We start from the raw sequence: 21,444 nt of genomic DNA, 5'->3' as shown, positions 1-21,444 counted from the left end.
TTGTCTGTTACCCAACTGGAGAGCCAGGGAATGTCAGATGATTTAGGTGACCAATTGTAGTGAAGCAGCGCAGCTTGAATTAAGGATATCTGAGATAATCACAGCTAAAAAAAATTCTAAGAAAAACCTGTCAAAAAGAAGGAGATTAATGAGTAATCCAGGGAAAAGGTAGTTTTTATATGGATATTTTCCAAGTGCAAACCGATATCAAATTTTTAAAATCATTACTTTCAGATTCCTCATTTAGGTCTGTTACCTTGCTTCTCAGTGGTTTGCTTTATCTTGCACACAGTGCATTTGTTTAGGAAGGAATCTGATTCAGGATTTGTATTCCACTGGCTTACATATGCCACAGTGTACATATCTCCAGATCCGAAACAATAACAACAACAAAAAAAGAGCCTACATTTCCTTCTATTTCCTGGCTTGCCAATAATAATAAGTCCCTGCAGAGAGGAGCTTGGCTGGTGGTGTTTTGTGATTTCTCAGATAACAAGAGCTTCACATTTCTGTGGAATTCCCATTTGCCAGTGAGCTGCTGCTGCCGCTGCCCTGATTGATATATGACTGCAATGGCACTTTTCCATTTGACATTCCCTCTCTCTCTCTCTCTCTCCCCCCCTCTCCCTCTCTCTCTTAAACAACAGCCCTAACTTTTGTGTGTTGCAAATATAAAAGGCAAGCCATGTGACAGAGGGACAGAAGAACAAAAGCATTTGGAAGTAACAGGACCTCTTTTTAGCTCTCTGAAGAGTTTGAGGGAAGGAAGGAGCCGTGCGTTTTCCAAAGGTAAGCACACAAATAAGAGATTCCTCCAGATTTTGAGTATTACATGGACTTAAACTGAGTGCTTAATCTCTTTATCTGGCAAACACATCTTCTCCTTGTACCATTTTTTAAATTGAAATGTGTTCATGTGGAATTGAAACAGTTCTAGTACCTGTGTCTCCTTCTTATCCTTGGATCTTTAACTATATGTCCTGTCTGAAGGATGCCTGTACGCAGTCAAACAGGTAGCCCAGTGTACTTCTGAGCAACTTGGTTAAACATCTATTCTTGTGGGCATGCCGAGCTCATGCAGCTCTGCATTTGTCCTAGCTGTATGGCTTTGGAGTGAATGGACGTGCTGGACTCTGCCCCGAATTCGTCGAGAGAGCGCCGGTATCGCCAGCACCCTCTTTGTCCCATTACAATAGGGCTCTATGAGCACAGGCAAGCCTGCTAGTTTAAAGATGGACTGTTTACTTTTATCACTACTTATGCATGCTGTTCTCTTGCCAGTCATCTGCCGGAGTGCTCAGAATAATTTGAAACAACAGGCAATATTTATTTCTAGCTTTGTGTGTCATGCTTCGCAGGAGCACTCTTAATTTGCACATTATTATTTATCCAAACTTCTGGGAAGCTTTCCTATGGACTGGACAGCACTGGTTATGGATTAGGACAGATTTAATATACACTCTCGATTGGCTGAAACCTGTGAGAAAAGCCACGATGTTTGCCTTTACTGTAACGCCGAGGGGTATATTTAGTAGGTAGCTGACCCCGTCAGCGCAACACGTAATGCAGCGTGGCTGTGCAGTCAGTAGCTGACACGGGAGGATGCTGCAGGACCCCAGACTGCCTGCCGAAGGAGAGAGGGAGGCTCTCCTCGTTTGCTGGCAGATCATTTCGCTGTGTGTCAGCGTCAGAGGCACGAGCATGACCGTTCTCTGTGTCTTTGGGACAAAAGAAGAGTTTCACTGTTATGAGCCCGGTGATAAAGTGTCAGTGTAGTGTGACTGCGAGGCACGGGAACGGACACTGCCCCGAGTGAGCCCAGCTGAGGAAGAAAGCCCCGTCTCCCTGCTAGGATTCAGGTGAGTGAATTCATCCTATAAAACTTCAAATGAATGGGTCCAGCAGCAAAAACAGGGTAAAAAGGTGAACCATGTGAAGAGCAATGTCAGTACTACGTTTGCTAGCCACTGTAGTGTCAGTAAAGCAGGCTCCCATGGAGTGTGTGTTGCGGGGGTAATTTTCTTGTGGCAAATCTGAATTTGCGAGACGGCGTGTGTGAACTGACTCTTGTGGGACTGTCAGGCAGATTTCTTATCCTACTCCTTAAGTTCATTTAAATTTCTCCCATAGCCTCCCCCATAACACACCTTACTTGTTTCTGCCTGGGAGAGATGGCATGACAAGGAACTTGTTAAGGTTTCTGCAGCTCTTTAAAGATGAAAAAATGTTTCTTATATGCTAAATGTTACTCACAGTCCCTAAAGCTTTGTAACTGTCCCAGTGGCTGAGGGGTGAGAACTCTGCATATTGGAAAAGGACAGCCAAATGATTATTTAAAACCAACAGTGGGGACAAAGTCACTTCAAATCAGTTCCTTATTGCAAAGTTATTTTCTAATAGAAGCAACCCAGCTGCCTGGTGGTGTCAATAAATGTGGATGTAATAATCACAGCCTTGTTATTTGTCCCTCCTCAAAAGAACATCTACATTTTAGAACCTCTATTTTTTTTTCTTTTGAATTACTAACAGTGGTCACTTTTGCTCGGGCTGTGGGACCTTACTCATATCTGTGAGCAGTTATACATATGAATAATTCCGTCCACCTAAATAGAACTATTTGGTGAGTAATTACTTACCAGCTTGAATCAGGGTTCCTAATGTGACATATATACATTGGCATGCTCTTGCTGGAATAATGAAATCGTATTTGCAATACGGGTATTATAAGAAGATGCTTTAAGATTTTTCCAGTTAAAAGCAAATGTGGAACAAAAAGATGTTTCAAGCTTACAAAATAAAATGCTGTTTGATTTAGTGGAGGGGTATAATTAGGGGCTGCTGCTGATTACTCTAGTTACAAGCTCAGATCTCTACCTGAAGGTATCCCACATAGGTTTCCTGGCTTTGCGCAGCGCCTGGTTTTGGTCAGATGCACGTACGCTGATGATTCCCCCTTGCAGAGCAAGATACTTGTTACAGACAGTCTTCTGTCCAGTTTGCAGCAGCAACACCCCAGGTAGCTACCTACGCATGGCTGATCTCCGCAAAAGCCATCTGCCCCACTGAAACAATCCCTCACGTGCTATCAAGGCTTGTGATAGCATCTATATGTTCTTGCTTGCTTGAGTGGCCAGGATTGCAATCTCTTTTGCCCAGGTGGGAGGGAAGCAAGCCACCAACTTGGGGACTGGCATTGACGCCTGCAGTGACTCATTTGACAGGGAGTCCTCCTGGAGTTGGCTTCATTCCCCTTTTGCCCTGGGGCTGACTGTCCCCTTCCTGGCTTGTCTGCTCTCAGATGCGCTAGGAAGCGCTCAGGGTTGTTCTTGGACCTTGAAGGCAGTTGACTATCTATGGTGCAAAGCTTGCATGAAGCCACTGAGACATCTGGTTTTTGTAACAAGTCTGGATTATTTGTTTAACTGAAAGAAGAAAAAGAAAAAAGTCCTTTTTTTTTTTCTCCCCCCAAATACTATAATTGTAATTACAATTATAAATATTAGATAGTTGTATTACAAATACTACAAATTCCTCTGCCTCTCATGTCCTGCTGAGTATGAGGAGAGGCTTGTCTCCATGAGTTTTAGAAAAGTTTTGCTACATGAGACCATGCCACAGTCCCATGTTATTTGAGTAATCCACCTCTTGAGCATGGCTGGAAGCGGTCACATCAAAGAAAGACATAGAGACCCCGTGGCAGGCAGCTACGGGGTAACTTGCTGTGGCAAAGGATTTTTCCCTAACCCCATCAACTGAACTCTGAGTCCTGAGAGTTTATAACCCTTCCAAAAACTCTTTAAAAATAAAACCCTCACAACTGTAACCCTCCCATACATAACAAGTCCTTTTGCTGAGCCCAGCTAAACTTTTGCCCTCTGTGATATCTTGTTCCACCGGATCATTGTCGGTTGTGTAAACATGTGTTTCTTTTCATCAGTGTTAAATGTGCAGCCTCTCAGCTCCCCTGCCCTTCTCCACGTCCTGGTATCTTGGGATGGGGTGAGTAGCCATGCCCAGATCACCTATTTTCTGCTGTCTTGCTTCCTGCTTGACAGTCCTTTTGCTGAAACTCAGCTCAATGGCAGCAGAAAGGTTTAGCTGGGTCAGGGTAGCTCGGGTGCCTGAGTCTCCTTGGCCAAGAGCACCCCACTTTGCCCATGCTTCTGTGCATGCGTATGAAGAGATGCTGCAGTCTCCACTGACTATGATCAGCTGTTATTTCCTTTTTATATGTGTCAGTGTGGAACATATTAAAATTTCTCAGTAGTGGTATGTTAGGAATCCCTCTGATGCCCCACCTCTAACTTAGCAGAACAATAAAAGCAAGGTTGTAGTAAGCCTTTGAGCAGCTGGCTGTCTATATATTCCTTCTTTTTTCACATAATCTAATTCAGACTATTATCCGGGTAGCAGTGGCACTACCACTTCCAGACACCATCAGTCCTTGTCCTGTTTGCTGGAATTTCGTTGCGTGGCACGGAGATCCTTTCTACCACAGACAAGTGTAGCCTTTCTTCTGGTGTCAGGGTATTGGGCTGCTGGTGCCATGGAGACACCAGCCCTAGAAATTCCACCGCATCACTATTTTTCAGCTTCTCTTTGTTATTCTTCTATTTGCATCAATCATTGTTACGGCTTACGCTTGTCACATTTACATGCTTATTATTACTGAGCTGCAAACTGTCGGTCTGGCGGTGCGGAGGCAGCACAGGTTATGTTGCCCTTTAAGACATGTGAGTTGAGGATCTGAGTTAATGCCTCAGCTCTGGTTTGGCAAAGGTTAAGCATACCATGGCAGTGACAATCGCATTACTGTCATAGCAGCACGGCTCAAAGAGAGTGGGACCTAGGGGAACGCTGTTCCCCTTGTTAGAAGACATAAAATTGTTACCATGAGCCAAATATTTGGGTTCCCTAATTATCGGAGGCCGAGATATATGGATGGTGGTCTGAATTTTGCCTGTGTATAAAAGAAGAGAGGATTTTGCCCCGAGGGTCAGAAAAGAGGGAACATGTCCTTCAATCATGTGCTATCTCCAGCATGCATAGCACTCGCTGCTGGTCCCAGTGGCAGGGATGTCTTTGCTTAGTATTAAAGAATACGGAACCCATTCCTATTCCTGCATCTGTTGTTAACTCCAGTCCTTTGAGTTCTCTAGAAAATATGTAAAAGAGAACAAAAACTGCCCACCTGCTTGTAACGCACTCCAACAGGTAGAGGACACATGCCTGAATGCCCTAGACCTCTCAGCAACTTGTAATTTGGCCAAGAGTAATTTTGCCTCATGTTGGGTCATAAGACTAAAGTAAAGGTAATTACTGAAGCAAATCCTATAGCTAATGCTTGGCTGGGAATATTTGCACTGTAGCCAGCAGCCACCCTTGCTGGTTTGCCTCCTGAGAGGGATGGGCAAACTTACTTAGACAGCTCAGCTCTGCGCCTGGTGCTTCACTGAGCAGTGATCCCATCCAGAACCCTCTGGATGAGCAAGTGGAAAACTGTGTTCCTCTCAATTCCTGTCCCACGCTCAAGACCATGACTACTCTGATATTCAGTGAGACACAAGAATAAAGAAAGAATCCAAGGCTGGCATCACCTCACCATTAAATGGCTCTACTAGCTCATTAGAGAGAGATCCCATACATGCCCCTAATCAATCTATTTAAAGTTTCCTGGAAGCAGGAAAAGGAAAGAATAAAAATACAAACGCTCTTTTGTCCACCAGTAGTTATTCTTTGGGAATGTATTAAAAACCTTTTCTCCACGTTGGCCTGTGCCTGTCTGCTGGCAGGGCGCCAGCTTGCAGTACCCACTAGAGTTTGTTATTTCAACCGCCTAGCAGGAAGGCACTGTTAGCTCCCCCTCTCCCAGCTACCTGAAGGACTAGAAATATTCTTGGAAACTTCAAAAGGAGAGGGGAGCTCAGCCAGCTCAAGTGCTGTTCAGCTTAATTTGTTCCACCTCATGCACCGGGTCCCCGCCGCGTGAACACTTATGGGGGCCTTACACAAGCCGCCCCATCAAAGCCCAGGGAACCCGTCCCATGCGTCCTCATCCCAGGCATGCTGATGCTCCCAGCGGTGCTTGCAGCACTGTGTTCTTCCATTATATTTGCAGCAATTACGATGTTGTTTCTTACGCTTCAAACACCGCGGTCTTCCTATTTTTTCAGTCTGCTTACAGTCACAGGTATTCATCTCCTGAAATATTAAAAGACTTAGCGAAGCCTCACAGCAGAAAACGATGCGCAGGAGTTTCTCTCAACGACCATCAGTGCGTTTGACATTTTTGACTGCTCAGAGGTAGCATCCGTTTTATCTTCTTGGTTTTTACGGGACAATGCTCTGCAGTTGCTGGCTGGCAGGCGGTAGGACAGCGCAACCTCAGTAGGACCACAAGATGTGCTTCCCTCCTGCGGACACCCAGATGAAGAGGCTTAAGTCCCTTCTTTCGAGCCTGTCTTCCTTCCTGCTGCCTTTTTCCTTCCCTCCTCCTCTTGCCTGCCAGCTCTGGCCAGGAGCGCGTGAAATTCGTGTACCCTCCTTGCAGGCGCGGGCTGCCCTGCAACCTGCTGGGTGACGGGTGGATGGAGCTCCCCTGCGATGGGTGAGAACATTCCCCTTGGTGTCCAAGGGGACAAGCTTCAGCACAGCTGGATGTCAGCGGGGCAAATGCTCATTTGGCACAACGAGGCCTCAGGAAAGCATTTCACTTATTTAGACCTGTAAGGATCTCACTCAAAATATTTAGTTTGGTATTTGCCCTGTCTCGGGAGGGGAAGAAACCTGTTCGTATGCTGCACGGAGGCATTTCACCAACAACTGGAGTTCCCTGTGTTCACCTGCTGCTTCCCGGCTGCCAGATGGCCGCTCGGTGACTTTGTCAGGTGTTTTGAAAGGCGGCCGCAGAGCGGAGCAAGGATTTTGACAGCATATACAGGAGGCCAGCTACTTTACTGCTGCAACAGAAATGGCCACAGTAAAATAACTTGATGAGAGGACAATTACATTTAGTTACAGAGCTAAAACATACACTGGAGCTGATAAAGCTTCTGAGTTGATTCAACGGAAAGCAGGACCAGGCACAGCATCTTAGGTGATCTCTCCTATTAGACAAACTGTTCTCTTAAATTGCTCAGATGGTCACTCGTACGATTTTGTCCCACAGCACACATTGCTTCCCAGGCAGTTCCCGAGCATGGTGCGGGTAGTTGCGTGGGCTGGAAGCCATCTGAGTGCTGTGGAGGCTGGAGGAGGTCTGGGAACAGACCGTGCCGTGCTATGTGGTCGCAGGGCTGGAGAACCACTCCACAGCGGCGCTGCCCCATGCCCAGGCTGGGAGACTGGAGGTTGTCTCCAGCGCAGATTGCTCCTCCTTGGCTTCCATCCCCAGCCCCTTTCACAGCCTGTCTCATGGCAGTGGGGAGTTTAACCCTGCAGAACAAACCCTGGTGTAACCCTGGTGTAGTCTTCCTAACAGTCGTTTCCACTCCGGTCCAAATCTTGGAGCGCAAAACCCCCAAATCCTCATCTTTCTGGCCTAAACTTTTCCAGGCTAGATAAAGTTCTTGAGAAATTCATTTTGGTCTCATAAAGGTTTTTGTGGCTTTTTTGTCAGAACAGCAGCAGCGAGCTACACACACACACGGACATATATATATGTATATAGTTAGTGACGCTTTTTTGGGGGCTGGAGTCTGGAGAAGCTGAGTAGTCTCGTAACTCTTCTGTTTACATAACAAATTCAGAATGAGGGAACCACATGGTAGGATCCAAGTAATTGTGTTTACTGAATATGCACAGCATGCAAGGCCAGGCTTAGTTATATATACACACTGCTGCTCCAACGGGATTTTGGCAGCCTCCGAAACATAAAAGGCATTGAGTGACTTGAATTGTACCCTCACCATTCAGTAGGAGTCTCAAACATGGAAAATGCACAGCAAATGAAGGCCAAGCTGAACATACGTGCATGCCTAATTCAGGGGGCTCAGGAGCGGGGAACAGCTTAGTAGAAGTACACCATAAATGAGCTTTTCCATTGCTGCCTCCCTACCTTCCAGGGTAAAAGTGGTACAGATCCAATAGACCTTTGGAGAATTGCTCGGCTCCTTATTTTTTTCCAAGATACATAGCAAAAAGGGAATTTCTGTTTACGTTCTCACAAAGTGACTGGCTAAATAATTCCAGATGATGGAATTTTCTTCTGTCCTTAAAGCAAAACAAAACCTTCACCACTCTCTAAATGATATTAACACTACTATGATAAAAAATCTTTATTTTAGCATTCAAAAAGCAGTTAATAGCAACATAAAGTTGGAAAAATAACCCTAACTCTGCCCCTATGTCCGTGTGCAATATAGCCTTGGATTCTATGTTCATATGGTCTTTCTGAGGGATGTCTTCTATTTTTTCCCTGCAGTTTTTAGGTAACAGCTGTAGCAGTTTTAGGTAACAGCTGTAACAGCTTTTAGCATGTTATGTCTCTATGAATTCCTGAAAACTAGTTATATGGAAAGGGCATTATAAGCCTATTGCTAACAATATGCAATATCCATATCAGTGAATTCTGAAAAAATGAGAAGTAGTGATATTCATCCACTGTTAGACCAAAATATTTTTGTAGCTAATTTTCAGCCTGAGAATATGAAGTCACTTTCGCATCTTTTTCTTTACAGGATGCTGTAAAGAGGAAGCATTTTAGCTTCCTTTTTGTTAGCTTGGCAGATGAGCTGTTTACCACAGTTTTTCACATGAAAAGAAACTGAGGAAAAAACAGATCTAAATAAAAGAAAAAAAATTCTGTGTGAAATTGTTGATTTTGGTAGAAAAAGTGTATTTTCCAAATGAAACAAAATGCCATCATAAGTACAGCTATAATGATTAATGATTACAGGTGTACTTGCTTCTGGTTTTGGACAGAAGGATAGACTGGAAACTACATATGTCACTCGATGTCATGTACTGTCTAGGATTTTATAATTTCAGACAGCATTTCAAAAAGAATATAAACTTAAAAAAAAAAAAAAAAAGAAGAATGCTAATTTAAAGTGAAATGCCATTGCATAATATCAGCTGGAAATGGAAAATGTCATGTCAACATACTTCATCACAGTGATGTACCTGAGTGAAAATATTTAGACCTTTTTACACAATCAGAAATCTACACACTAACTTCTATATGTTTAAATGTCCCTGTGAGACTTTTTTCCATATATCTCAATTGTATATGGCATATGTACTTGAAAAATGTATCTGTATACTTCACATAGGTATGTTGGGAGATACTGGCATGTGCAAATAGGCCGGTGTTTTCTGCAGTCCCGCTTCCGATACCTACACACTCGTTTTGCCAGTATGTCTATCAACAACTGTACACAATTTTTTCACAAAAGATGGGTCACATTTACATCCGTGGTCTCTCTTTTTACTAACAAATATGTGATAACCGTACTTTTTTCTTCTTTCAAAGTTTTGTTACCAAAGCCCACTACATTTCTTTGCCAGGGAAGTATCAGGGCAATTTTTAAAGATTGCGAAAGTGTTAATACTTTTTGTATTGTGCTGTGCTTATCCTGAAGAAGGTACTGACGTCTTCCTTTTCTCACATTTTTCCCTGCTTCTTTCCAGCTTTCTCAGAGTGTTTTCGTGAGGCAGACTCTATGTCATCCAATTATTTCCTGAAGAAAACTAGAGAGATAAGCCTTTGAAAACAGAGCCAGGACTCCAGATTTCTCTCACTGTATTAAATCATACTGATCAAAAACACAGAAAGATATAGAAGCACAAAATTAACAGTGGGACAGAGAGAGTGGGAAATGGGGATCCCTGGACATACTATTACATGAGATGAGACCGTCCAATATCAAGTAAACTTATTTGGACAGAGAGCGAATTACTGGGTGTGTAATACTGATTAACTATGTTGGAAAGAGACCTTGCCAAGCAGCGTGTTTTGGTCAGCCTCTTTATAAAGAATAGGAATGTAGGTAAAAGGTTAAATAAAAAATAAAAAAAAAAGTGCATCACTCCTCCTGTTAGCTAATCCTTGGGCATCATCTGCATGAACCAGAGTAGTGCAGTTCACTTCTGGGAAGGAGTCTGTCCCAGCTCCCATGATGGAGAGATTTCTCTCTTACCCTGCTAAAATGTTTGGAGGGATATTTATTGACATGAATGAGACTGTGCATAAATGTATCTGAGATCCTCAGTGGTTAGTGTTGTTTAAGCTCCTTATACTGCAAAGACATAGTATCTTTTTAATGCCGTGTCCACCAAAAAACATTTGCTCCAGGAGAATATAGTAGGTCATAGGTCAGACTCTGTGAAAAAAATAAAGTCTTTTAAATCGACAGTCACATCATTTTTTCTTTCCTACTTAGGCACATGGACAATAGCTTGAAACCCAAAAAAGGCTTTAAAAAATGTCTAATACACAGAGCATCCCTAATTACATTTCTTCCCAGCATGAGACCGTGTATGTCACTTCAGCCTGAGAAGTCCCGACTCCCAACTTGGATGAACTCTGGAAGTGTTTCTCACTGCTATGCACTCCTCTCACCAAAGTGTTTGAGCAAGCTATAAAGCAATACACAAATCATCAAGCACTCTGGTGGGGAGGCCTCGTAATTTCAGGCTGTTTGGGAGATGAGTATCAGTCGGTTTAGAGTATCACCAGCAAACCAGTAAACAGTTTTGAAAGAGGCTTGTATAAGGCAATAAAGGCACACATCAGCTCTTTAAATAGGCAAGAGCCTCTGGGGCAGTATTTCTGTGTGACCAGGGAACTGTTTTATCACAAGTTTCTTCAGAAAGTCCTTGCGCTTTTAACTTTACTTATGACTATCCTTTGCTTCATCAGGTTGTATTTAGATGGATAATTCACAGCTCTTTCAAGCTATAGCTGTTTGTAGTAAAAGCAAAATTAAATCACCCACTTGAGACTGAGGGCTTTGTGAGAAGGATCAAGGGGCTGTGATGAAGCAGCTGAGGTAGATGCCCTCCTTCCCCCACCGACACAGAGCTCCAGGCAGCGTTGCAGGGGCTGTCCTGCGCCTGTTTTCTGGGGGATCTCCTGGTCTCCAACATGCACCAGCAATCCAGGTGCCTGGGTGGATATCCACGTGACTCCACCTGCATGTATTTTTTTTCCCAATTGATAGCTGGGATGTACTCGCATGCTATGGAATCCAATGTATTTTTCAGAGGCTTCTCTTTAATTAATGGGTAAGAGACTAACATTGAGCAAGTGCAGCCTGACAAGTAAGCAAGTAAACACCTGTGTGCATGTGAGTTTGGTACTCAGGAGGGCAGGGCAGCCAGAGAGCCGGGTGGTCCTCCATGCAATGCAGGTCGGTGCTCAGCAAGCTTCCTGGGGGACAGCTTTGCTCATGCCTGGGCTCAGACCCTCAGCATCCCTCCAGCCAGGGGTTACCCCTTGTCCCTGCAGCACAGCAACTGCAGGAGACCGACACGCAGCCCCTAGAGCCAGGGGCCAACCTGCCTCCAGACTTTCCATGTGCTACCTAGGCCAGAAATTCCCATCTGTAATGCAGGAGGCAGCCTAGCTTTGCCCCCCCACCACTTTGACACTTTGAGTGGATACACAGTCCTTTCAATTTGCAGAAATCTCTGATGTGCTACTTATCACCAGTTTTGAGGGGAACCCATTAGGGACATCGCCAAGTGAAAAAGATTGGCATTGTACCACTTGTGATGTTAAAAGTCAAAAGGTTCTCCCCAGTAAAATGATAGAGCAATGCTTAAAGTAATAAGGCCTTGACATCTCCTTCCTAATGCGATATACTCTACCTACTGTGGGAATGATGCTCACTCAGAGCGTATATTTTGGCTAGCAAAAATCCTGTGTGCCTTAATATTATTTATGTCTGTTTTCCTCCAGAGGTCTTTTTGGTCAGGATTGTGATTTATATTGTTTTTATTCCAGCTGCGCAGGAGATTCTTTGACGGATTACAATCTCAGCAAACTCTAACTTGAGACGAAGAATGACAGCTAAGAGACTTAAACCAGACTTTTCACCATCCTGGAGAGGAACTGGCTGCCAGTATTTGGAGTTTTTTTAATACTCTACCTCCCTCTGCTGTTATCAGTGAGAAGTTCCTCGACAATGGGAAATCATGTACTTGCAGCTTCGATTTCCATGCTCTCGCTCCTGGCGATGATGGGAGACGCGGACAGTAAAACAGACAGTTCCTTCATGATCGACTCCGACCCCAGCCGCTGTATGAGGCATCACTATGTCGACTCCATCAGCCACCCCCTCTACAAGTGTAGCTCAAAGGTAAGGACTTCCCTCACCCCCTTGCAGCAGGGTGCTGTGTCGGTGGAGTTGTTAAAATGAACCATTTTGGGTGATTTTCTCTGCACAAATTCCTTACTACCAAAATCTAGCTGCAGAGACATACAGATGTAGAGACATCTGAGTGTGTACATCAGAACTGGGACTGGAGAGAAAGGCTCTTGACTCTATTTTCACCTTTTCAAAAGGAGAAACACACCATGATGGTAAAGCTAATATGCCATAAATTGTAAGATTCAAAGGAGCACACTGAGGTCTCAGCCGCCAGTGCCAAGGAGATGGGCTAGTTTGGAAGTTTAGATCATCCCAGTCATCCCCTCCTTCAAGTGAGTCTTTAATCCGGAGTATGTAGACTTACAACTTTCAAGGTGAAGTACTGAGATAAAGAATCAAGATGTAAAATGGTAGTGAAAAACATCGCTAATTTTTTCCCCCATTTAGCTTCAAGGCCTTTGTTTTCATGCAGAATGACAATTGGGTGTTTACTGTAGGGCTTAGGAGCAGAAGGAAATACAAGTTTGCCTTTCTTTGAGATTTCAAGCCTAAAAAATTTTGTGCCAAAATGGTTTAGCAGCCTGCGCACGTAGCCTACAGTCATTTATTTCATTGTGGGGAGAAACAATGGGAAAATCCTTGCTGGTCCCTTTTGTCTTGTCCTAATTTGTTCTGGCTGAGTTAACCCAGCTCATATTCCGATACACAGTCTCCGCTTGGACCATCCCTCTGTCCCGCAGAAGGTGGCTTTGCCTTATGCATCCACATCCCTGGATTAATGAAAAGGAACAACTGTCAGCACCAACACTTTTGCCAGCCCTGTGTTGGGTAAAAGAGCGATGGGAGGCAGGTACATGATGGGGTTTAGGACAAGAGGGCTGCCTGTGGTGTAGCCTGATGGCAAACCCCAGCAGCGGAGATCTTGGGAGCATTTTTGAGGAGAGAGGATCCACACAGTTCAGACGGATGCAGCGCTGGCTGTGGAGACCCCCAGATGCCTTTGTGTGCAGAATGAGTTATTTGTGTCCCATAGTCAGCGCAGGGGTGAGGTAATATCACAGGTAGCAGCGGGCCATAAAATTTAAAATAAAGCACAGAGAGAAGCGTCAACAGAAAATAAGACCTGCTCGGTGCTCTGCGCTCCTCCTGTGCACCAGGACGGGTGCTGCCCTGGCTGTGCACCTTCAGCGGGGCTTGCCCTGTGCCTGCTCGCCAGAGACTGGCTGATGGCCTCAAAACTGAGCACAGGGGAAAGCCCCATTTTGGGCTGCCTTACACTGGTCGCACAGCAGCGCTGTCTGTGTGGCTTTGCATAACCACGCCTGATCCACAGAAGTGGGAGATCGGAGAGTTTTGCCCTACTGCTTCTGAGTTCAAACAGTAAAATTATGCATTATTTGTGATTCAGGACAGATCTTGTGGTCTGCTTTTAGCCTAGACTACACCTTCCCACCATCTGGGAAACATCCACCATTAACATACAAACTGCAGAGATGCATCTGTTTGTGCAATATTGATTTTATTGCTGTTGACTCCAGTGAGAGGCAAAGGTGAAAAGTGTAGGTATGCTGGTAGTGTGGGTGGGTTTTACTCACTGGTATGTGGGTGCTAGCAGCCCTCCTCTCTCAAGGCACTTCAGATCACCTATTAGACCAGAGAAGCCATAGCTACCGCGATGGTCCAGTATAGTCCAGTATGGATGATGCCTCACCCAGCTGGCCCTCTCTCTCAGCTCCGTGCTGTGCCAGAGAGCAGGAGGAGCTGTCATATGTAACTTAGGCAAGATGGTAGGTAGACCCCAGAGGCCCTTTGGTCTCCAGCTTTGGGTAGGAACCCCCTGTGCCCCTCTACACGCAGAAGAGTAAATGAGTAACAAGCAGCAACTTCACTGTGGCGGTGAGAAATGCAGATTTCAGCTGACCTGGGCACAGTGCCTCAGCCATAAGAGGATAAACACAACAGGTCCCAGGCTAGCCCCTGAGGCAAATCCATCCTGGAGCATGAAGGATGGGGCTTCCCTGGCCTTGGGGCCAGAAGACTGCTCTATCCCGGTCTCTCCTCTCACCCAGGCCATCGCCCACCCATCCCCATTCCCCGGCTGTAGCGGGTTCCCACAGCCCGGCTTTGCCTCCGCTTGGCCCTGCATCGCCACCAGCTCTCCAGCAGTCACTGCCGCAGCCAAACTCTCCTGTCCCTGGGCCAGCCGGGCACTGGTCCCGAGGCTGCTGCCCCAGTGCTCCCAGCCCCGCAGCTCCACACCCTCCTGCCTGCCCTGCAGTCAGCCCGTGCCTCCCGTCTGGCCATGATTTTCTTCCATGCTGAGGGCATTGCTTCCTACACAGCCCAAGGGCTTTTGCTCCTCGTCTGGCTCTCCTGGCGGAGGCTTTTCGGATAATTGTATTAGGTGGGGGGCTGCTCCTTGGTCCACGTGATGGGGAGCTGCTACTGCGCCTGTCCAGGACTCTGCCGGTTTGTTGCCTGATGGCTGGGATGTGCCGGTGGGTCCGGCATGCTCCTGCACACCTCAACGATGCCCTTTCACTGTGTGGCTGCCTTCCTCGCTCCACCATCGCCATCACCATCCTCTGGGTTTTTCTTAAAACCCTGGCTGCCACAGACATCAGATGGAGGGTTATTTTTCTGAAGAAAGAACAAGAGGGAGGAAGGAAGGAAGGAAAGAAGGAAGGAAGGAAGGAAGGGAGGAAAGATGGAAGGAAAGAAGGAAGGAAGGAAGGAAGGAAACCCACCAGCAACTCAATTTCTTAGCATCCCTAATGACAGAGGAAAGCAATCAGGCCTTTAGAAGTGGGACTGATGGAAATGAGAACACAGAATGCATTGTAATGAAAACCATATTATTTCAAAACTGAGCTTTGAGAAAAAAGCTGTTGACATAAACATTTGTAACTCTGACTGCAAAAATGTCAGTGACTTTTTTTAAATCAAGCCTTTAATGGAAATCATGTTTGAAAATATTATCACATCTCTTGGCTTCCCAAATTCCACAACGGTTTCAAGAACAGTTTTTTAACAATATTGCAAGTTGTATGGACTTTCTCACGAAGTGGAAAATGAAAACAGTTTCCATACAAAGTGAAATAATTTTGACATTCTCTCTGTTTGTTAAATCAAGCTCTTTTTTTTTTTTTTAAGGTCTCAGGGATCTGAATCATCCTGGTAGACATATGGCTTCTGTTCTGGATATAATACATAAACACAGACCAGCATTAGACTTGCTAATGAAAATTAGATGCAATGTCTGTTCCTTATATATATTGTGATTAAATATAAACAAGTCAAAAAAGGAAGGTTCTGCGGGAGTAGCTGTGGGAATTGCGGTACCTCTTGTTTCCACCGAGTTTCCATTGTGAAGCTTGGACTGACAATTGATGCCAAACAGAGAATTTGCCATTTTTTGGCGTGATATATTGGTTCCATTGAGCCATCCTTTTTCACTCTGTATATTTTCCCTTCTAGTGCAGCATAGAATTACAGAAGTTAAAAATGGTTTCAGAAATTGCAAGATGTATTATGTTTGCTGTCCGTCTTGGTTAAAAAAGGATTATGTCCACCGTGCTTCTCTGTGGAGGCTGCCAATTGTACCCACATGGGAAGTAGTTTTGTTACATTTGGAAACATCCACTCAATATAATTTAATCATTAAAATCCCTCTTGCTTGTGACCTCAGGCAGATGTTGAAAACAGGTTTCCAAAGCCTTTGGAAACATAGTCCATTATAGTAACAGAATGTATAAAAGAGACACAAAAGAGGGATGGGAGAAGGTCATTTGCTCCTGAAAAACAGTGTTTTCCTTTGACTTCAAGGAAATGTTTGTATCAGCTCGTGTGGTATTGCCTTTCCTGACCATATTGGATTCTGCCTGACCTCTGTCCCAGAGACCCACTGGTCTTCACCGATGTGCTGGATCGCCTGGCCGCTGCAACCAGAGCCTCCTAAATTACAGTATTGGCTGTCACAAGTGCTTCCTCCAGATGTGCCAGAAGTGTGCTACCACTGACAGCCTCGCACTAAAGAATCCAGCCCAGAGAGACACGGGCCAGATGAAGAAAGATTTAGCAAATGTTTGCAGACATTTACTCATAAGGTAGCACAGGAGATTTTCAGTAATGCCTGCTTGCAGCCGGGCCACGGATACTGTGTGGAAGTCTGTTCTCATGCATCTCTGCCCATCTGCTTTTGGGCCTCAGTTTGTTGCTGAAGAGAGTGGAAAAGAGGACTACAAACACCATTAATAGCAAACCGGTTCACAACTTCTGAATTTCCAGAATACGGCTTGAATGATCGGAGTCAAATATTGCCTCAGATTCAGGTTGCTCTCTTTTGTGGCCTACCAGATACCTACATGACTGCTGACTTTAAGAAAACCTATTCTTCCATAGCTGCTCGTACACGAGAACCCTGCGGTTCCCACGTTGTAGCACGCTGTGCTTCTGGATCCAGCATCGCAAGGTGACATGCAGAAGCTCACTTGTGCGGGGGATGAGGGGAGCCAAGAGGCATGCGTATCAGGTTATAAAATACCCACACATTTTTACTATATATACACCCACTGTATTACTGTGCTATGCCATCATAGCATTACTAATTATTTAGGTGATAATCTCTATTGCGCTATAGTATACGATGCAATAAGCAGCTGGTGCGATTGACTAAATGGCAAAGCAAAGCTTTTAAAGTACATGCTATTCCCAGCTCATTTGCACACCTGCCAAAATCCACTGGTGCTCTTCTGGATTTATGAGGAGGAGGAAGAGGTTAAATTTTGCTGAGGACTTCAGGTTAGCCCAGAAATTTAGAAAGCTATCAAAACGGGAAATCTGAAATTTTTTTATCCTGCAAGTTTGACTTGATACCTGTGGTCCTGTGCCATTTGTAAAAGTTTACACTCTCATCTAAAACCAGGGCATAAAACCAACACTGTGTAATTTTACATGATATTAATATTGACCATACTCTTACTAAAAACTAAGTAGCTAGCAAAATTTGAGATTAAAATTAGAGTCTCCACAGACTAAAACATGCTTTTAAAGACAAGGCTTGCTAAGCAATTATAAATGCAGTTGCACATTGAAGAAATATTGACTGATTTTGCATTAGAAAGCTTGCTGTTCATAAGAAATGTATTGAGACACAGATATTGGCACATCAGATAATTCTACCCTATAATTACATTACTGCAACTCTTCTGTAGTCCTTAATCCTGTTCCTCAGGGGTTTATTTTTTTTCCTGGCATTTCTGAAAGTACCTGCAGACACAGGAGCAGATGTGTGCCATAAAAAGTCCTTAGAGTAACAGTACCAGAAGTGACTAACTGTTCCAGCTCCAGAAGCACCAACCATCAGAAGTCACCTCTACCATATAGCAACCCGTGCTGTCATATTTGGGCTGAAATCACAGAATCAGAGAAATGTTGGTTGGAAGGGACTCTGGAGGTCCTCTGAACCTCCCCAAAAGCACTTGTGGACACTGCACATCCCCCTTTGCCACTCCTGAGGAGAGTTTGGCTCTGTTCTCTTTGTAACCGTCAAGCAGTTGCCAGCTGCCGTTGGATTGCTCTTCACCCTCCTCTTCAGCCAAACGCTTGGGAATAGCCTGTGACAGAGAGTGCACGCCATCCAGGGAACTGGTCAAAGTGGAGGACAGAACAAGAGCTGTCAAGATGCTGGGAAGGGAACTAACTGTTTTAAACGTCCCAATCTGCTGTCTTTCCTTTGCAATACAGGCAGGATTAGATACCTGTCTAGCTCTTTACCAGCTGCCTGTCACTATGGGAAGTGAGTTTTGTTTACCAAGGGGACAAAAGTAGACCTTTATCTATCAGTAATGGCGTGCTAGCACTGTAATGATTGTCTTTTTCCCTGTTCTCATATACACTAAAGAAATTGGTATTAAGGGGCTCGATACACCTGGTACATCTAAAGCCGGGGTGTGGCTCAACGGTACACTGAAATTTCCTTCTCACCATATTACTACTAACAGCTGAAGCGAATTTGCTTATGAATGTCACAGGAAGGGGACCATAAATTTACGCTACAAATCATGAAGGATGGCAAATTTTTTGGAAAGCAACAAAACGTGATCTCTTAAACCAAGAAACGAGATGGTACCAACCCCAGATCATCAGCTCATGAAGACATCTTCCTTGTGATCTGTCTGTGTTGACTGGAATTGTAGTCATTAATATATTAATACATTTCCAAGCAAACCATTTAGCATGCAAGTACTCTTGGAAGAGTAATTTTTAAGCAGTGTACAATAGATGACCAGTGCCTTTCCCGTAGACACAGACAGTGCTGGTATTTCCTACTTGATACCAGGAATATTCTCTCTCTCTTTCTCTCTCATCTTTCCTTATGACTCTGACTAAAGAAAAAACTAAGATTTGACATACCTGCTTGCAAGACTTGGAGATTTGCAGCCACTTGAGCATGTGTAGTAAAAGAAGCTCAAAAAGGTTTAACTTTGTAAAATATTTGCTGTCACATCCGTAGTTATCCTTTTAGATTGTCTGGAAAAACCATGAGATATGTGCAGCATGGTTAAAATGTAATTTCCTTCCTTGGTTATAGGATAGACTTAGAATCAGTTTACTGCCTACTTTCTCATCTCTGTCACATTTTGACCTTGTTTGGATGATACAGTCAGTTGATTTTGAAATTTGTGTTGGTTAAGCAGAATTAGCTGATATGGACTTAATATTTCATTCTCCACGAAGGTATAAGAACTTGTTCAAACTTGTCCAACACTTAACCATTATCAAGGTAGTAACAGCTGTTTCTGACCACACAATTTCCTGAGCTTTAGAAGATCCTTTCCATGTTTTATATAGAGCTTAGTAGAGTCTATCCATCTCCTCTGCTCAACGAGGGGTGTTCGGAAGAGAAGTAAGTGACTCCCCACGGGCTTTCCTTCCTTAGTGCCTTCTATTGTGCAAGTTACCTCGTTCTGGTCACAGCTCAGTTGGTGAACTCAGAATAAGAACCATGGAGCCTGCAGTGCTTTTGGAAGATCTCACTAGTGAACCCTCATGTTTGGCAACAAGTTAATCTTGTTTACGTTTTTACTGTCTTATGCTATGCAGTGCATTTTATACAGATACAACTGATGCAATTATAGATATATATACACACACATGTAATTGCAAATACATACTCAAGGTGATCTTTGTAAAAGGAGGGAGCTAGAAACTTACTTCTTTAGAAGCAATAAACTGAGCATCTTCTTTATATTTCTACTTTATATGTTTATATATCTAAGTATTTGAGACATTCACTGGCCCCAAGGACCAGTTCTGCTGATCACTAGTATATACACTCAAAACACTGGAAAATATCCAACCAAAGTATCAGTCTGGCTGATGATTTAAGGGCTCAGTTGCCACAAATCTGGGGTCAGCAAGCCACAGTTGCAGTCACCGTGCCTGGAAAGCAGGGCTGGCTGGGATCATTTGGAGCCCCAAGGTCAGCTTTCAGAAAACCAGGGCCTGAAGTCCTTATTGATGTTGGTGCCTGGGTCTCCAGATGGAGCCTTGCTTTTCCTCCTGCCCATATTTTCTCCTCCGCTCTCTCAGACACAGCTCACAGGCAATGCCCTCTGTGGGGATGGGTGCTCTCACCAAGGTGGGGAGATGCGGTAAGTGAAGAAAGACCAGCCAGACTGGAAGGACGTACCCATCTGCTGGTGTTAGCTGTGTGCTGGCAGCCACCGGGGCAAGTTTCCTAACCCGTCTCTTTTCCTTCGCAGATGGTGCTGCTGGCTCGCTGCGAAGGGCGCTGCAGCCAGACGTCGCGCTCGGAGCCCATGGTTTCTTTCAGCACCGTCCTGAAGCAACCTTTCCGCTCCACCTGCCATTGCTGCCGGCCCCAGACCTCCAAGCTGAAGGCCATGCGGTTGCGATGCTCGGGGGGCATGAGGCTCACTGCCACCTACCGCTACATCCTCTCCTGCCACTGCGAGGAGTGCAACTCCTAGGGATGTACCTGCCGCAGCAGAGAGGGGACTGGGATGCTGCTGTTGGGAAAGGCTCCCAAGAAGTAACCCAAGGTGAGGCTGACGCTCCCAGCACACGATTGTAGCGAGGACAGGACTGACCAGGCTGGATCGGATCTGAGAGCTAAAGTGTAAAATATCCTGGGGCCCTGGATGGCGCCGGTACCGAAGTGTATGCTGTGACAAAGGCAAAAGCACGAGGACTTGTTCTTAAGAAGCCTTTCTGTTTTTCTGAAAGGATATTTTTGTGAGTTTCTTCTTTCTCAGGCTCAGCTCCGACTACAGAAAGGTGCTTTTACTTTAGGCCAAGGGCAGCAGGGGAAAAGAGAGGAAGGTCAGCCGATGACAGCACTGCGCTCTGGAAGCTGGTGTTCGGACAGAGGATGGGCATCAGTTCCCACATACAACCTCTTAACCTATCAACTTATTCTCAGTCTCCTAGTTATATTGGCCTTCAAAACAAACTGTGTTGTTGGCAAGGGTTATCTGTTACTGATCTAGCAGCCAAGTGCTGGATGACTTTGTGGTTTAGCAGAAATTACAAATAAATCATTGAAAATTGAACTGGATATGAAATGTCATGCTGGGATTACCCAGCCCTAGCCAGCTGAAATGATTATTTGCAGCGTGCGGCATCAGAGTTCAGTGGCTGAGCGACTCTTGAGAAGTGAAAGGTCATGAGACTCATTATTCCCCTCTAAAAGCCTGGAAATGTGATGTATCACAGCTGTCACAAAAGCCATTATTCAAATGCTAAAAACTAATCAAAGATTAAAATGACACGTACTAAATGGAGTCTTTTCTTAACTTGGGTAGACCTGCTGATGTACAGAGCCAGAGCCACCAAAATAAAGACCAAACCTAGGATTTATTTTCATCTATAGCTCTTAGGCCATTGAGTGAGTAGCATTTTGCCTTTTAAAGACAGGCAGTCCTTAACACAGGGGAATCACGCTGACGTGCCCATAGGAAGTTTAGGGCAGAGTCTGAGTCCCAGCGTTATCCACTCGATCACAAAGGCTGTGTTTTGATTTACCTGACAGTCGGCTACCTGGGGTCCTAATTGACTCACCATCCAGCCTAGCAGCTGCTCGGGGAATGGCACAGCTCTTGTCTGG

General features: G+C 44.7%; 1 protein-coding gene across 2 annotated transcripts; it reads left to right on the top strand.

Moving 5' to 3' along the window:
* Positions 1 to 524: 524 nt before the first annotated feature.
* Positions 525 to 21,117, top strand: NDP (norrin cystine knot growth factor NDP). Of its 2 annotated transcripts, none has more exons than XM_009915157.2 (3): positions 525 to 789; positions 11,948 to 12,302; positions 20,081 to 21,117. In XM_009915157.2, the coding sequence occupies exons 2-3, from the start codon at positions 12,129 to 12,131 to the stop codon at positions 20,306 to 20,308; spliced, it is 402 nt and encodes a 133-aa protein (XP_009913459.1). In that variant the 5' UTR covers positions 525 to 789; positions 11,948 to 12,128; the 3' UTR covers positions 20,309 to 21,117. The 2 variants fall into 2 exon arrangements, with proteins under 2 accessions (XP_009913459.1, XP_009913466.1); XM_009915164.2 differs by lacking the exon at positions 525 to 789 and adding an exon at positions 1,284 to 1,859.
* The last annotated feature ends 327 nt before the right edge of the window (positions 21,118 to 21,444 follow it).

This window comes from Haliaeetus albicilla, chromosome 6, assembly GCF_947461875.1.
Source record: "Haliaeetus albicilla chromosome 6, bHalAlb1.1, whole genome shotgun sequence".
In the NCBI taxonomy this organism is placed as follows: Eukaryota; Metazoa; Chordata; class Aves; order Accipitriformes; family Accipitridae; genus Haliaeetus; species Haliaeetus albicilla.
Note: the sequence above shows the minus strand (reverse complement) of the source record. Positions and strands in the feature narration are given on the sequence as shown.

What these genes read in the sequence shown, in the direction of transcription:
- NDP (XM_009915157.2), top strand. Translation starts at nt 12,129, where the DNA reads ATGGGAAATCATGTACTTGCAGCTTCGATTTCCATGCTCTCGCTCCTG. An exon ending in TCTACAAGTGTAGCTCAAAG is followed by an intron (nt 12,303 to 20,080) that starts GTAAGGACTTCC and finishes TTTCCTTCGCAG; the next exon opens with ATGGTGCTGCTGGCTCGCTG.